A 15,843-nucleotide genomic window follows, 5' to 3' on the forward strand; every position below is an offset into this window, starting at 1 on the left:
CACTGTACCACAACTCCACGCCAACCTCCTCGAATAATGTGTGCAGCGTAAGGACGCCGGTAGGTGTTGAGGAAAACTAACTGCGGCGGCTCTGCAGAGAAAAAAGAAAGTGTTAGTGGCGGTGAGGGATGGCGCCACTGCTGCTTTCGAATGCCAGCGGCGATAGCCCACTTGCTATGCGCTCGCTTCCTGTATACGTTGTCCCATGGGCTCAAAGCTTTCACTTCGCTATGGCTGACGACACACCAGGCCCTAGCCATGGGCAGGAAAGGCCGAGAAAATACGCTATGCCGGAAGTCTTGACATAACGCTTATCGTAACCAGCGTCGGAGGTTGGATTTGGAGTACAGGTGCTGTGCTGATTGAACTATGTACTAGGTCGATGTCGTGGAGGCTGAATAAATAAGAAACGTTTTTCAGATTTTCGCCTCCCTAATTTTAAAGTGTTCTGAGCCAAATAACGAATCTCGATACCATCATCTTGTATTTCTCAAACAGGCCCCTTCATTGTACGACAGTGTGCTCCCGACATAAATGTAGCTTTGATATTTGGACACGCTGAGTGGACCTATAAGTGGCATGTACAAGCAAATTGGAGACACGTTGTACTAACTGCCTTTATTAAAAACGGCAGACTGGTCCAACGCGAATGGCCTCATGAGTTTATATTTAACCGAAATTAACATCCTCATTAGATTGCTGCAAATATTGTTCAATTAAAACTTGTTTTACAGCGTACTTGTTTCAGATATTATTGAATATCTACCCTGAATGGAAGTCATCTTCGCCTTTTTCCAGTTCTAATTGCTGTGCGCACAATTGTAGTTGGCCGCAAGTCGGTGCATGGCGAAAAAAAGGCGTACATATTTGGCGTACACGTTTGCCCATTTTTTAAAGATGTTGGTCACGGAACAGAGCTCGATACCGCTGACCTTGCGTGTAGGATATACATTGTGCTCCGTGTGTCTTCATTTCACTCCCTATTCCGTCAAATAATTCCATCCCTGAGTGTCCCTATCACCCATTGGAGCATTGGCTTTTACCCATCCTTGCAACTACTACTGCTGGGGATGGGCCCCACCTCGCTGGAAACTCACGCTTGCAACAGCGCAGCAGAGACAGCCTCCTCTCGACCTCCTTCGCGTGGCATCGGCTCTCGAGCTGGAGGCCACCGCCGCGGCAGATGTCGTTCTCCCTGGCCAGCTCGAGAATATTCATCATTCCCCGAGCGTACGAGTGCGAGGGCAGCAGCCGGATAAGCTGCAGCGTCAGCTTCAGCACCGACATGAGGCTTGAGCCGTGCGCATCATCGGCGTACTGCTCCAGAAATACCGAGCCCAGGCATCCGCCGGAAGCTGTAAACGAAGCAAAGACGCAGTGGGACATTTCAGGTTACAGTCAGACACAAAATCTGTCCAAATAGTAGCCAATGTTCGACTGAGTGAGCAACCTGCCATATAATATACGGTGCATTAAGCAGCGCCGTAAAATACAAGCTAGCGAGTAAAGGAAGAATCTAATGCGGTAGATTTTTGATTTTCAAGAAGGCATAAATTCTCCGACGTCGGAAGTGCGGTCGTCTACATTTTCAAGCCTTGTTATCGGTGTTCATTTATGTGGAGTACAAGAGAAGTGATAGCAAATAAAAATGAAACAGGATTAAAATAAAATTCTAATAAAATTAGGACAGAATCACATTTGAATATAACTAAAAGTAAAATAGCCTGGATAAGGTAAAAGTGCTATATTGCCTTCGCATGAGTCCAAATTATCGCCTCCAAAGTTTTAAAGGCGAATGAGTGTCGTCGGCACATAATGCTGAAGAGGCACGCAACCAGCGTGACATTGTGCGTCACCATAAAATTAAAAAAAAAAAAACAATGTGTTGGAAGTACTGTCGTCCCGCTCACCACAGAAGCGACTCACCACCAAAACGGAATGTTTTTTTTTTTTTTTTTTTCAAGAATGCACTAAGCACACTTGCTTCTGTAACACCACGAGGAAGGCGTTATTTTTTCTCGCCTTTGAACAGGGCAGGAACCTTTAAGCTATAGAATTCCATCGTTCCCCATTTAGGACTCCAGAGTCGATTTATTTCATAGCGGGCGAGAGAAAGCCTACTGAAGCGTAGTAAAACAACTTCGCCTTCGAGCGCGATTCGATCAACCACCGGCATAAAAGGGCTACTTACCGATGCCGGCGGTTTAGACATGTCGGCCACCGCCGCACCTTATCGCCTTATCGCGCCTCATGCTCGAACGTGGAGTCATTTCTTGTTAAATGTTTAAATTCCTTCAGTCGTCAGCTGCTCTGAAGTAGTTGAAACGGGAAATAGCCAGAGTTTTCTACCCCCGCAGTTAATACAAGAGCTTTAGCACCCTGATTTAAAAAAAAAAAAATCCACTGGCGTCGACCGTTTGCAGCCTCAAAACTTGGAAGAGAATAACTCCGGCATTGAGGCGAAAAAACAATGCTCAGTGGTTGCTTATGTTCAAGACACCAAAAAATTACACAAGTTAGCAGCATTGACTGAGTAGAAATTTTTTATATTTCTATGATGCCACCACCATAGGATGAGGCAGTGCGCCGGGCTAGATAACGTTTTTATTTCGGTCGACTAAACTGCGCTGTCCACTCTCGACGAACAAAGTGAAACAACATCGTAACCCTCGCCGATAACGACTATTTGTGTGAAACGCACAGGGCAGGTGACGCTAGAGGCGAAGCTGCGTTTCGCGGCTCAAAGATGAGGAAGGGAGTCTGTTTACTGGCGCCACCTATTGTGAACAAATATTACTGCTCTCAGTGATATTCAGTTTGTTTTTCTTTGAATAAGTTGCCGTTTTACTGTCCTGAATAACTTGCTAAATCGCAAAGATTCGAGGCAAGTTCAAGTGCGGTGATAATTTCGGCAGTGCTGCAACCTTTTGCAGGAGTATTGGACGTGTCTATTTCCCTTCAGATCTGTACATATCTTATTTTAGTACACTGAAGGGCACGGTTGCTAACAGCACCCCAGTGATCCAGTTAACTGCTTTTTCGAGCTATACGGATCCATATGTTGACATTTTTTTGCAGGGCCAAGCGCGCAGTTATTCTCGTTTTGAGCCCAACCCGTCAATGGGTCCGCGCATGCTACACATGCTACCCTCTGCTCTTTAGGCACATTCGCGACAGCTTCGTATTGGTCAATAACAAACACACTTCCTTAAATCTTACAGATTATAAATGTCGAAATGACGAGCGTCATATATGCAGATACGGGGTTGCCGAACAAAAAAGAGCAGATGTAGATCATCGGAAGGGACGCGTAGCCATGAAGTAGGTTCAGGTAGAAGATCACCTCTGTAAGAAAGAATAGCGCGCATTGAGCGTAACAGATTTGTGCGACGAAAGACTTGCGAATAAAAAGCAGTTATTTGGAAAGTCGTGCAAAGCCTGTTTTAAGAAACTGTGTAGAAGAATGCATTACGAAGCTTCATCTTACCGATTCTTGGCCAGTAAAGACAAATGTTTCGTCTCATATGGTGAGGTCATTTGTGTGGCACCTGAGCTACATGAGGGAGTCTTGAACACATTTAGTATGTCAAAGAAAATGACAAGGCCATCTATGGTAACTGTGAGACATTAGTCCAGCACACAAAACAATACACGGACGAAGGTAGAAGAGCCACCACGAACACCAGACTTTTCAACTAAGGTTTATTCCACAAACAGGTGTTTATGTAAAAAAGGAGGCGCAAGGACAAAGCATTCAGCGACCATATACCAGTACCGAAAACATGCACAGCAGGCACGAGTATCATGCATTCATTTTTTTTTTCAAATCAGCTCACCTCATATCGGCTACCTGGTTCACAAAACAAGTTTGCCTTCAGATAATTTTTTTTTTTTGCGTGGCACCACAAAAGGCCTGCTGACGCAGTTTACTCCTTTTGTTTTTTATACTGTACGGCTGAAATGTTCGGCTCATTTGAGTCTTGAACTGGCGTATCAAGCGTGTCCTATTTAAAAACGCCTTGTATGCTTGCTTTTGCGAGCAGCCACGATAGTAGTATTTTTTCGTGCGCTTAATGTATCACAACCGTACTAGAGCCCAACTATCCCAGCTTTCCAAGCTTATTAATCTACGGCTCTTGCACATCATGTAATTCGCACGTGCTGTTCCTAATCCCGACACTTGATTCCTCAGATATTCAAACAGGCAAGAATACCATCTCTTCGCTGGGCTGACAATTCCTTAATAGCTGATATAACAAGTGCACTTCATCACTAACCGGACAGTTTTTTCTGAATTATTAGTATAGTACTGAAAATTGCATTTTTTTATGTGCCAATAAGAAACAAACAGCAAAAAGGCGCAGTAGCTGTCAGACTTCTAGGCGGCCAGCCGAACTGCGCCTTAATTATAGGGAAGAAAGTGGAAGTGAAAAAAGACAGGGAGAAAGAGATGCAGTAGTAGAGGACTGTAGAGCAAGTTTGCCCACCTGGGGATATTGTGCACTAACATAGTACAGCACATTGACGTCTTTGCTTTCCTCCTCCATCAAACACGGCCGACGCGGTTGGGTTACAACCCAGTTACTTCGATTAAGTAGCCGAGCATCTTAAGCAGTGAGTGAGCCACCGAGAAAGTGGTTGGTGCGAGCTTCTCAAGGCCGAAATGTTGCCCGCCCGTCACAATGGCTCATCGGTTAAGACGCTCGAAAACTAATCCCGAGTGACAGGCTTCGGACCAGACCACGGCGGCAGACTTTCGATGGGGGGAATGGAGAGGCGCCCGTGTGCTGCGCGATATCAGTGCACTCTAAAGATCCCTAGGAGGTCGAAATTAATCGTGAGTACTGCACTACACGAGTTTTTCTCCGCTCTTTTGCCACTAATGTCCCTCCCGTCTCTTTCGGTGTGTCTGAGCTTCTCTGCCGAGAAGTATGACAGATACAACGCCTTCCCTCTCCTGCAAAACAATTTTATTAATTTATGAAAATGCACACATGCATTCTGACCTCTCCGCTGGTAAACATTTTTGATGCTGCTTTCGCTTTTGATATTTTAAAATGTTGTGATTGTTCGGTACTATGTTTAGACCGAGGAACTCATTCCTTCCTGAGGTTTATTTTGATTGCAGCGAAGCTTTTCTCCGTGTATGAAACGTCTTCTAGATGTCCCCTTTAAAGTGTGCAAGTTGTACTTCCTTTAAGGCATAAGCATTAAGTGCTGTGTTTGAGGTTTGTCGTACCAAAACGTAGTGTACACAATTGCGTCGGAACCGAATGAGGTACAAAAAGCGAATGATAAAAACAAATGCTGTACTAGATAGAATATAAACGAATCTCGTCTGAGAAATTGTATGGCTAAAATTGAATACTTAGGTAATTACTATAGCGGTAGAAGTCAATGAGACGTCGAAATAGCGAGGCAGAGTGATGGCGACGTGCTGATGGGACGTCACTCAGCCAATCACGTGTGGCATGGTCACGTGACGTGTGGCAAAAGTCATGTGATCGGCAGTGTGACGTGTATGCATGTGCATCACGTGACAGCAAGTTGGGTGTATGCAAAAAAAACAATGAATGAAATTTATTAGAAAATGTATAAAGTGTCGTTAAATCGAAGACAAAGCAGTAAAAGAACACGCGCAGCCTGGTACACAATGTCGACAACGAGGCAGCTGCTATCATAATTTTCGCAGGGTGAAATCTACAAGGGGTGAGCGATATACCGTCTGAAGCAGCAGCAACGCTCAGGCTTACGTATTTCTCCAGTGCAGGTTGTACAATGTTCTCAGAATTCTTTCTATCTGAGAGGCCCCTTTTTTTTGCTCCTAACACGAGTGTAACTTAGTCGCATTTATGAAATATTTGTTTACTTAGATTACAGAACTAAACCAATAGTTACATTGGCTGCTCGAAGAAGTTTATTACCATAATAAAGATGCGTCATACATGCACATCGGGCATAGGAACTAAGAGTTTATGATTAACTGCCGCAATAAATTACAAAGATGGAATGCATTCTACGATATATATTAATCTATCCTCTATTGCGGTGCACAATTATGAATTCTACATGTATTCGATAACGTGACATTATGTTTCCTCCGCAAATACCAATATAGTAATATTCCTATATTTGATTTAAACTTACAGTTTACACACATATGCTTCTCACTGTAGAATGCATTGATTTCCTAATTTGGCTTTGTTCTGCTTATGTGTTGGATGAAATATTCCGCTAAAGATCACAGTTGTATATGCAATTGCAACTGGGTAGTATCTAAAAACATTATTTCATGTGATGACAGCAATTAAAGTAGAAATTTACTACACGTTAAAGCAACTGTCGCTCCTATTATCGAAAGAAGTAAAGTTCGCTCCAACTTACGAAAGTCCTCGGTGGTCAGCGGTGTGTAAGGTATAAACGCGAGAGGGGGCAGCACGAACATTGCTGTACCCATGTAAAACATGAAATCGAAAATGAAGTTGGAGGTCCAGTAGAGCACCGTCCCCATGCCCATGATAAGGTGCAGGTGCTTCACCTAAGTGAGGGAAAAGAACAAAGACGCAGTAGCACATCAACCTCCATAATCTCCACTTGTACACAAGTGGAAGGCATCATCCATCATGGACCCTATCTCACTCTCCCGACAACATTTAGGATTGTAGAAACTTTCGCAGATAAGTCTTTCTGGCGCGACAGTCGCTGCAAAAAAAAAAAAGAAAAACCTGAGGAAGAGCTCTCCCGCAAAAAAAAAGCACATTTTTTTTTTACAAATATATAAAGCGCAAAGAGACAAGGATGAGGCGAGACGACAAGGACGGCGCTGAACTTCCAACGTTTGGAAGTTCAGTGCCGCAACTTTTCAAAAACTGCGCAGCGGTACGACGTGAAAGTCGTTTTCTATGCTCCGCACAAACTGTAAAAACTATGGAAAATGACTGATCTGGAGGTGACCAAGCAAATGAACTGCGGCAAGAAGCAGAGGCGGCCCTTCGTTGAATGCGCAGAAGGCGTAGTATACGAAATTTCGTTAAACTGTGGAAAAACATGTGTAGACCAAACTGGGAGATTTGTGAATGATAAGTTGAGAGAACACGCCAACAATGTAAAAAATGCCCGTGACGGCAAAGATTTTGAAGGTTTTCTGGCCACCCATTGCCTTACTTGTAAGGAGTGTTCCCCAGATTTTGCTGGTACTGCTATTAGAAAAAAGAGCAAACAACGTGTAACACGAGAAATCCTAGAATCTCAGCTGATATGTAATCGGGGAGAAGCATGTGTTAGTTCTGCCTCTATCACTCTTTCTGAAAAATAACGCACTTATTTGTGCATGCATTGTTCATGCGATTCGTTCGCAATAAAAGTTGGAACTTCAGCGTCGTCCTTGTCGTCTCGCCTCGTCCTTGTCTTGCGCTGTTATATGTTTGTTCACGACGCACCTACACGTCCCATTTAACACTTTAATCAAGCATGTTTTTTTGGAGCACTTCTTTCCTGATTATGCGCCCCGCCGTGGTGGTGCAGTGGTTAAGACGCTTGGCTAGTCTCCCGGAGTACACAGATTTAAACCGGACCTCCGGCTTCTGCATTTCGATGGAGGCGGAGCGGAGAGGCGTCCGAGTACTGTGCGGTATGAGTGCACGTTAGAGATCCCCAAGCGTTCAAAATTAGTCCAAGACATCCACTACGGCAGCTCGTTCTCTCTTTGCTTTACTCCCACCTTCCTGCCTTTTCTCACCACCTAGTCAAGCTGTCCTTATAGAAACTGTGAGAGACACACTTGCTTTCCTTTTGCTATAAACCAATGATTACTATTATTCTTGTTCCCAATTAAGCATCAGCGGCAGAGGGTAGGGAACAGTGTGCGTGTTTTTTATTGTACGGGTCACGATGGTATCTAGTTTCTTCGCACTCTTGAGGCTGTTACATTGTTTGGGTTTAGGAACCCGCAGAAAAATCCAAGGACTTCTAGAAATAGTAATCCAAGGTGACTATCATGTTTCCAGAGCAGGTGCGCAGCTGCCATGTCTGCACCTTATCATCCTCCTTGGCTTGTTTATCTCTAAAGAGGAGTGTAAAAATGTACCAGTTAGCTGTGGCAACAGTTTAAAGTGTGCGCAATTCTCTTAGGCTCCCTGATTTATTAGGCACTCCAGCAGAAGGGAATGTCTCTAAAAGAAAATTTAAACAGTCACAGCGGCTTTTAAACAAGCTTCCCGCACCAACCAGCCCACATCAAGCTACCTACGCCCTCTGCAAGTACACGTCCTCTGCACGTACACCGACTCACGAGAAGTCCGCACAGTCGTGGAACGCGGAAGAAACGTTGAAATTGAGTTCTTATGTGCTTTGCCTAGCGAGCTGCGCTACAGAAAGAGTTCCTCGAAAAGATGAAGACGCCGTGTTGTTTCTACATTCAAATGCCATCTTCTTCAGTTCCTCTCGACTAGATATATTTCAACAAAAAACATATCGCACAAAATGCGTGGAGGCCTGTCTTCTATCTGCGAATATGCTGTCAGTGCTTGGACGTTGGTGATGCGCCAGTTCAATGTAGTAGTCTGCATGCATGTAAGGGTCTCTTTTTAATTTACGCCGGTATGGAAGGATCGCTTGTGATGCTGTCTGTACGCAGAATCGATTGGCGCCTTAGAGCCATCGGCCGGTATTCTTTGAAGGTAAAAAATAAAAATAAAACCTGTTTTAAAAACGTTTTGAAATGGCACTTTGGATGAGTTTATGCCATGATCCCTGCAATGATGTTTTTCCGAAAAGCGAAGGAGTATGTCAGTATACACGTATCACTTTCTTCCATTCAGAGACGACAAGAATCTCCTTATGGAGGTGATTCACGTATCTGATGCAGAAACAAATGAATTCCAGGTGGCAAAACCGGTACCGCTTCATCAAAGCCCGCTAATTCCAATTTCTCAAAGATGGACAGGGCATTGCAGCCTACCCAGTCAAAAAAAAACTACAGAAATTTGTCAAACATACGCGAAAATTTTCTGTAGGTTTGTCGTAAATGTCAGATTTTTCTGTAGTTCTGTAGTTTTTCTGTAGTATAATTTGGTTGTCTGTAGTTCTGTAGCACTTTACTGTTGTAACTACGGAAATTTATTTTGGTAATAAAGAACATTCTGTTGACACAATAGGTTTGCCGTCAAAAACCACACAGAAATTCTGTCGTAACAACAGAAAATTTTCTGTAGCTTTTTCCGACTGGGTATCAGTACTGAAAATTGGTCCCATGATGACAGCATGAAACATTTATATTTAGGTATGGTTTCCACTATTTTCAGCTATAAAACGGCGGCGGAGGAAAACTGGTAAATAGTGTACGCACCCTAAGTGCCCTTTCGGCAGTCGGGAAGAGCACGAAATTGCTGCACATGAGACTGGACACGAGTGGGAAGAAGATGGAGCGGAGAACCTTTGGCAGTACCGCCCGGTACGTGCTCTGGCTGCGGATCTCTTCCTGGCCGAGGCCCACTTCTTCGCCCAGATGCCGGTCTTCGGCACCCCGCGACGAAACCTCGAAACCAAACTCAGCGGTCTCCACTTGTGTGATGTTACGAAGCCGTGCGGTGTTGTACAGCCGCATTGCCAGCGGCGCCGCGTGCTGGATCTCCCCGTTGTACCACACAACGTCCCTGCACGCAGTCATCGCGAAAAAGTGTCACGTTAAGAGTAGAACTTCGAGTAGCGCTACATACCATCGAATGACTGCGCCCGTACCTGCTGTATTTTCATTTAATTTATTGATAGTGTCTGTCTTCACACTTTATTGCAGGAGTGGATAATGGAATGAGTGCACATTCAAAAGGAGGTACGTCTCAAAACAATGACATCCGACATCACAAAATACTAGAAAAGGCCTTGGGCATTATTGAACAGAAATCAAACAATAAATCAGAAAACACACATGCAGATGCAGAACTAAAATAGTTGTGTATAGTGTATTAATGCCTCACTATGATTTCAGGCTAGAAAAAAGAACTTGTTGTCTGAAGGTACACAGATTTTTTTAAGTGAATGCCGCTTTTGTCGAGAGCGGTGGTTTAGGGCTCCTGTCGGAAAACGTTTGCGTCTACTGGAAACCATTCCTTACAATTCGAACGTATCCAAGTGAGGAATACGAAATGCTTCACATTGTTCATGTACCAACGGAAGGGAAATTGCAAGCCGTTACTTGCCACGTTGAGGGGAACGATGGCCGCATAATATGACTAAATGAAAGGGCGAAAAATGGGAGAAAAGCTGACACGACGAATACTGCATTGACTTCTTGTCTGTTCTGAACTGTATGCAAATAGCGTTTAAGCCATGCACCAAACTTTGGGGTTAATATATCGAAACTATTTGGTTCTGAGACAGCGACGTCCATCCGGCATAGTAAGTGTTACGAATAGTTGTTACGAGAACAGACTACTCAGCATTCGATATCTCGCTTGTTTCGGAAATGGACGCCCTATTTCAATTTATTCAAAGGAAACGAAACAAGACTTCTGCAAGAAACGTAGCGAGGTATTCAATCTGCAACTGATTGCAGTGAAGCATTAAGAGCAGGCATAGCGAACGCTGAAGCAAAAGTGAACCACCGTTCTCAAGAACATTTTTCCTCGGACATATAAGCAGTACATCAGTCAATATGCAGACGGAGGTCCCAAAGCACGAAGGCTACATCGAGACCTTTTCTTTCAGGAATTTCTAGTTTCAAGAATTCTAACCTCAAAAAAAAAGTAAAAGGAGAAGTGAAAAAAATCTCTACATATGAACCAGAAGTATAAGGTAAGCAGAACCAGAGTAAGAACGTTATAAATTGTCACCAGCAATTTATGAACGACAACAAAATACGAGTTTAGTTCACGATTAAAGACAGTCAGAGGTGTTGAACGTTTAATGCCAGTGGGAAGCTCGTTCTGAACTAACAATAAGAAAAAAGACTGGTTTGTTTTCCATAATTACTACTTGCTATTGGGAGTAAGCAGTTGCTATTTGTGGCAAATCTAGTTGAATTCTTGTTATTCTTATTGAGCCGTTATTATGATGAGCTCGTTGGTATTCAGGGGAGTTGTCAGACAGCATATATTTAATAATGCAATATAACGCTGGTGTAAATTTGCCGATTTGTATGCATCTGTTACTCACACTACTTTCTTATAATTCTCGAAATGTGAAACAATATCTGCTACCGCAAGTTTCGTTCGACAATGTGCGTGAACGAGTGCCTAGCTCGGCATATCCAACTGCTACTCTCCCGTCTCATACGACGTCCCTGTGGGCCTGTCAATACAATCCTTACTTCCCTGCCTACCCCCCACCCCCCCTAAAAAGGCTTGGGAAACCTTCTTTCTTGAGTGCTCGAGTGCGACGATACAAGCTACGCTTGCAAGGCGGATGGCGAGGCAGTGGGATCTTTCCGCATCCCGTATATACGCAGAGCAAAAACTTGTGCTGGCATGCACCACCTACATCGGTTCATCCTATTTTCTTCATGATAAAGGTTTGCTATCTCTCTCTCTCTCTCCTTCCTCATGTGGCCTCTTTGCCTGTGAGTTAAACCAACCGGTAGGTTCACCGTGATGGTTCCGTAACTCCCCTTTTTTTCACGCTCACATCTCCAATATCTCAAAGAAATCCAGGCATTGATTGGTGACCAATAAGACTGGATCATTTGGACCTAAGGTTATAACTTTCACATGTGTCAGGCTTTCACATAGCTTTTAGTCCCTGCCTTCTCTCGCTTGTACGAGGAATCAATAAACCAATTCCAATTCCAAATTCCACTGTTTCAGTTGCTCTTCTAACATTTCAGGTATTTATCTTTTCTGGTGCAAGCAATCTGTCTGATACATTTATTTGTGTGCGAATGAGACCATGACGGTGGCCTTTGGGCAACATAGTACTCAGGAACCCTGTAACTATGGCTTACACCATTTACCACGGAAGATATGCGACATTTTCTTCGTGAAACCACATATACAAGGTTGGAAGCATCTGCATAAATATGCGCGAGTAGCAACTTATCTAGCCTGTTGGTTGTCAGCTGCAGTGAACCTTTGTGCAATAGTGACAAGAAGTCTCATGTAGGCATTTTCCGGGCACTCAGACAGCATTTCCTTTTCTTTTTTTACTATAGTCGTTGTGCCAGGCAAAGTGCCAGCTGTTTATGCAATTTTACAGATCGCGAGAAATTGCAGTGATCGGTTAAAATTCCCACACTTTCGTTCTTTGGTTCATGCCTCATCCTTTTTCGAAAAGAAAAAAAATTAAACATGGTTTAGCTCAGCTATGCCTGAATATACGTAGCGAAAAGCAATGAGTACCTCGGGATCAGAAGAAGTTACTTTCTCCAGACTTCTTCACCGTTCGTCAGCAGCTAAACTTTCCTTAGCTTCCATGTCGAGCGCGTCTAAGTTCACCGACGTTCTGTTTTTTGTTTACAGGAAAGGAAAGACGCAACATCTGTCACTCGCGGAAGGCAAGAAGAGCCGCCGCACTCATTCCCGCTTGGTCCTCATAGCTGACGGCAGAAGGTGGATGTCACATCCTTGACGTCACCCTAATTGAGTGACTTAACTATTCTGGTCTTTTTTGCTATCAAATTGCGCGCCAATTGCAGTATCTGTTACGCGCGGAATCCCGCTATTATCCTCACGGTACACAAGCAGAATTACGAGCAGCGCTTCGCGACCCGCGGCAATAAAGAAAAAAAAAATACCACGGCGTGGTACAGCGATAAAGCGATCGGCGGTGGATCCAAGAGATAGAGGTTCGATTCCCGGATGGCTATTTTTTTTTTAATGAGTAGAGGAGCATTTGGCCTTGGCTATGACGTCGCGTCAAGGCATACGCGAAGCTCGGCTCTGACCCTCGTAGTGAAGCTTTTCGCTTCAAACACTGCGCCTCTCGTAGGGACATTACTCGGCGAGTTCGCGCATGCGCAGCTGTGGCTTTTTCTGACGCCGGTGCCACGCTCACCCCGGTGTTGACTAGCCCAATGAAGCTTTTTGCTTCAAAACATTTAGACCCTATTTTCTCAGTCGTTGTTGGTGATAATGGCGTCGCTTCTCTTACGCGCTCATTTATCACCAATTTTTTGTAATTTTAGGAAATGTTGTATGCAAATACGGGTATCGTATTTATGGATTTCCCTACAATTGGTAAAGGTATTTCGTAATATGGGTGAACTGGGATTTAGAGTGGTCAGGGACAGGAAACTTGTTATTCTGTCCCATTTAAGACTCCAATGTCACTTCTTTTCATAGCGGCGAGAGGAGAGGATATTGAAGCACTCTAAATACATTTAGCCGTCTAGCGCGATGCCAGTCACCACCACAGATGAAGGACGACTTCGCGATGCCGGTGCTTAAATACCTCGAACACCACCGCAGCCTACCAAGCTACATGCGTGCACCACGAGTTATTACTTTATTAACAAGTCTCCTTCAGGTACCACGCGCGCTTAAGTCGTTGAAATCTAAACAAATCAGTTCGCTACATTTAGCACGACTGTGATGGATGCCGTAGTGGTGCCTCTATAGTAATTTAAACTGCCGCTGGTCCTTTGTAATGCGCTGTAATACAACTGCAGACAGGTGTTTTTGCGGCCATGCCACATTAATATAGAAACATCGGCTCTAAAGGAAACTGTCCAAAAAGGGAGGCATTCGTAATCATCATCATCATCATCATCATCAGCCTGACTATACCCACTGCAGGGCGAAGGACTCTCCCATATTTCTGCAATTAACCCGGTTCTGTGCTAGCTGCATCCACTTGACCACGGAGAACTTAACCTCATCCGCCCACCTAATTTTCTCCGCCCACTTAATTTTGCCCAATCCCCTGCTACGCTGTCCTTCTCTTGAAATCCAGTTTGTTGCCCTAAGCGACCATCGGTTATCCTCTATTTGGACTACATGTCCTGCCCATGCCCATTTCTTCTTCTTGATTTCCACTAGAATGTCAGTAACTCGAGTTATTTCTCTGACTGGCATTCGTAATAGCAAATCGCAAAAAAATATATAAAATATTGCAATATATTTGATGAATAAATGAACATTTTTTTTCGTTAGCGACCAGTCAGATTGAAATTATGCAAGTTTGCATTTTAAAAGTGCAATATTTGAGCGGCTGTAATTTTTGAAGTATATTAGGGGAACTCGAAGTGAGCCGAACCATTAACGGTGTACGGAAAATGATGTGTGACTTCGCTTAGGGCGGGCACTTTTATTGTGAAGCATTTAACTTCAAAGAAATGGGTCATTAGTAAGTCATTTGAGATTTTCATTGTAATTCTTTAATGCGTAGCATTGAAAATGACGACCATGAGCATTGTGATGGGGCGGTAAGGGTGTCGCGTTTTAATGATCGGCCACAATAAAACAATAAAATTAGTGGCTATGGTGGTTTTTTGGGGCATGCTGCACTTGTGCGCTGTACGGATATCAAATTTTCATATAGTAGAGATGTAAGCAAGATAAGGAAAGTTGAATTCATATAATGAATTATTCCTAGTTCGAGTCGCGCCCATTAACGTGTGAAGACTAAGCAAGGCAAGACTGAATTAGCGTTCTTGAACAGTAAACCTCAGCTGCAAAAAATGCTCAGATGTAGGACTCTATAGTCGGTAATTACTTCTAAGAGAAAAGCTACAAGATTACCTACCGCCAACAATGCAACAGGCAAGCGAATGATCGCAATGGGGTTGCAACGAAAGAGTGGAGCCACGAATAGGGAACTCACCCTGCCTTCTTTGTCATCTGCACGCCGAAGTGTATTCGGAAGACGTATTTGAACAGCCTCTCCTTCGCTATGTTGAGAAGAGTGGCGGTGATATCCGTGTCTGGATCCACGGTTCTTATGAAGAACTCTTCCGAATTGTCGATGAGGGGCTGCAACTGCTTCTCCATAAAATCATTTTCTTTGTCGAATGTGAGGAATCCCTGTGACATAATAAAACAGCACGAATAACCAGGCACGGAGCAAGATTTAAGAACACAACAGTGACTACAGCATATGCCCGAAAAACATTTTACCACGATAAATCCCACTAACCAGAACTTAGAGGTAGCACCAGCGCTATACAAAATCAGATTTACTTCTGTCTAGGACTCTTGTTTATGCTGTTCATGCTCTCCCGTAAAAAAAAAAACTCTGCACGTTTACGTAAATGAAAATACACACAAGGAGACACATCGAGCAAATCAACGTGAAATTCTCACTCGCTCGCGTGAAGTGCCGCAAATGTCGATGTCACTGTCTCTGTCATGCAACATGCTTTTTCTAATAGATAAATTAGCCAAGTAGTTCACGAGACGTGTTTACTTTGCCACTGTTGAAGCTTCCCTTATACAGTGTGTTCACATCAATGCTATGTGTCTCATATACAAGAAAATTACTTTCAAAGGTACCCTAACATGTTCCGTTTCTTAATTACATCCAAATTACATCCAGTTAAAGGCCCACTGTCCACCCTCCGGTCGAAAATATTTTCTTCCCCGGTGACTGTGAGACTTCGCCCCTAGAACGCAAGGCCGCAAAATGTTTTTGAAAAGAGTAACTAATAACGCAGTTACAGCCCCCCCCCCCCCCCCCCCCCCATTCACCCGATTCTGTCATGCTTTTCTCCTTCCGTTCCCTCGCAAAGGTTTTTCGCTCTCCTGCCCGAGGTCGTCTAGCCTCCGCAAGACAAATTCCCCTTCCTCCTTCGCGTTTGGCGGGAGGTGGGGCGTGGCATTCCGCGAGCGCGAAAAAAAAAAGAAAAAAGAAACGGCCGAGGGAGCGCGCGCCGCTGGATTCAGTCTGGCCGTGGCGAGGGAAAAGCGCGCAGCGCGC

At 44.0% G+C, this 15,843-nt stretch overlaps 1 protein-coding gene across 1 annotated transcript in view; it reads right to left on the reverse strand.

Annotated features, from left to right (window-relative positions):
* Positions 1-15,843, reverse strand: part of LOC146209415 (phospholipid-transporting ATPase ABCA3-like) — a 113,481-nt gene that overhangs the window by 22,997 nt on the left and 74,641 nt on the right. Inside the window, exons 12-16 of the mRNA XM_084587405.1 lie at positions 14,752-14,951; positions 9,347-9,653; positions 6,385-6,538; positions 3,220-3,345; positions 1,098-1,355 (exon numbers count right to left, since the gene is read on the reverse strand). Of these exons, the coding sequence (XP_084443531.1) occupies positions 1,098-1,355; positions 3,220-3,345; positions 6,385-6,538; positions 9,347-9,653; positions 14,752-14,951 (1,045 nt within the window). The remainder of the gene's footprint in view (positions 1-1,097; positions 1,356-3,219; positions 3,346-6,384; positions 6,539-9,346; positions 9,654-14,751; positions 14,952-15,843) is intronic.

This window comes from Amblyomma maculatum, chromosome 1 (genome assembly GCF_055883805.1).
Source record: "Amblyomma maculatum isolate TAMU_Amacu chromosome 1, ASM5588380v1, whole genome shotgun sequence".
Taxonomy (NCBI): Eukaryota; Metazoa; Arthropoda; class Arachnida; order Ixodida; family Ixodidae; genus Amblyomma; species Amblyomma maculatum.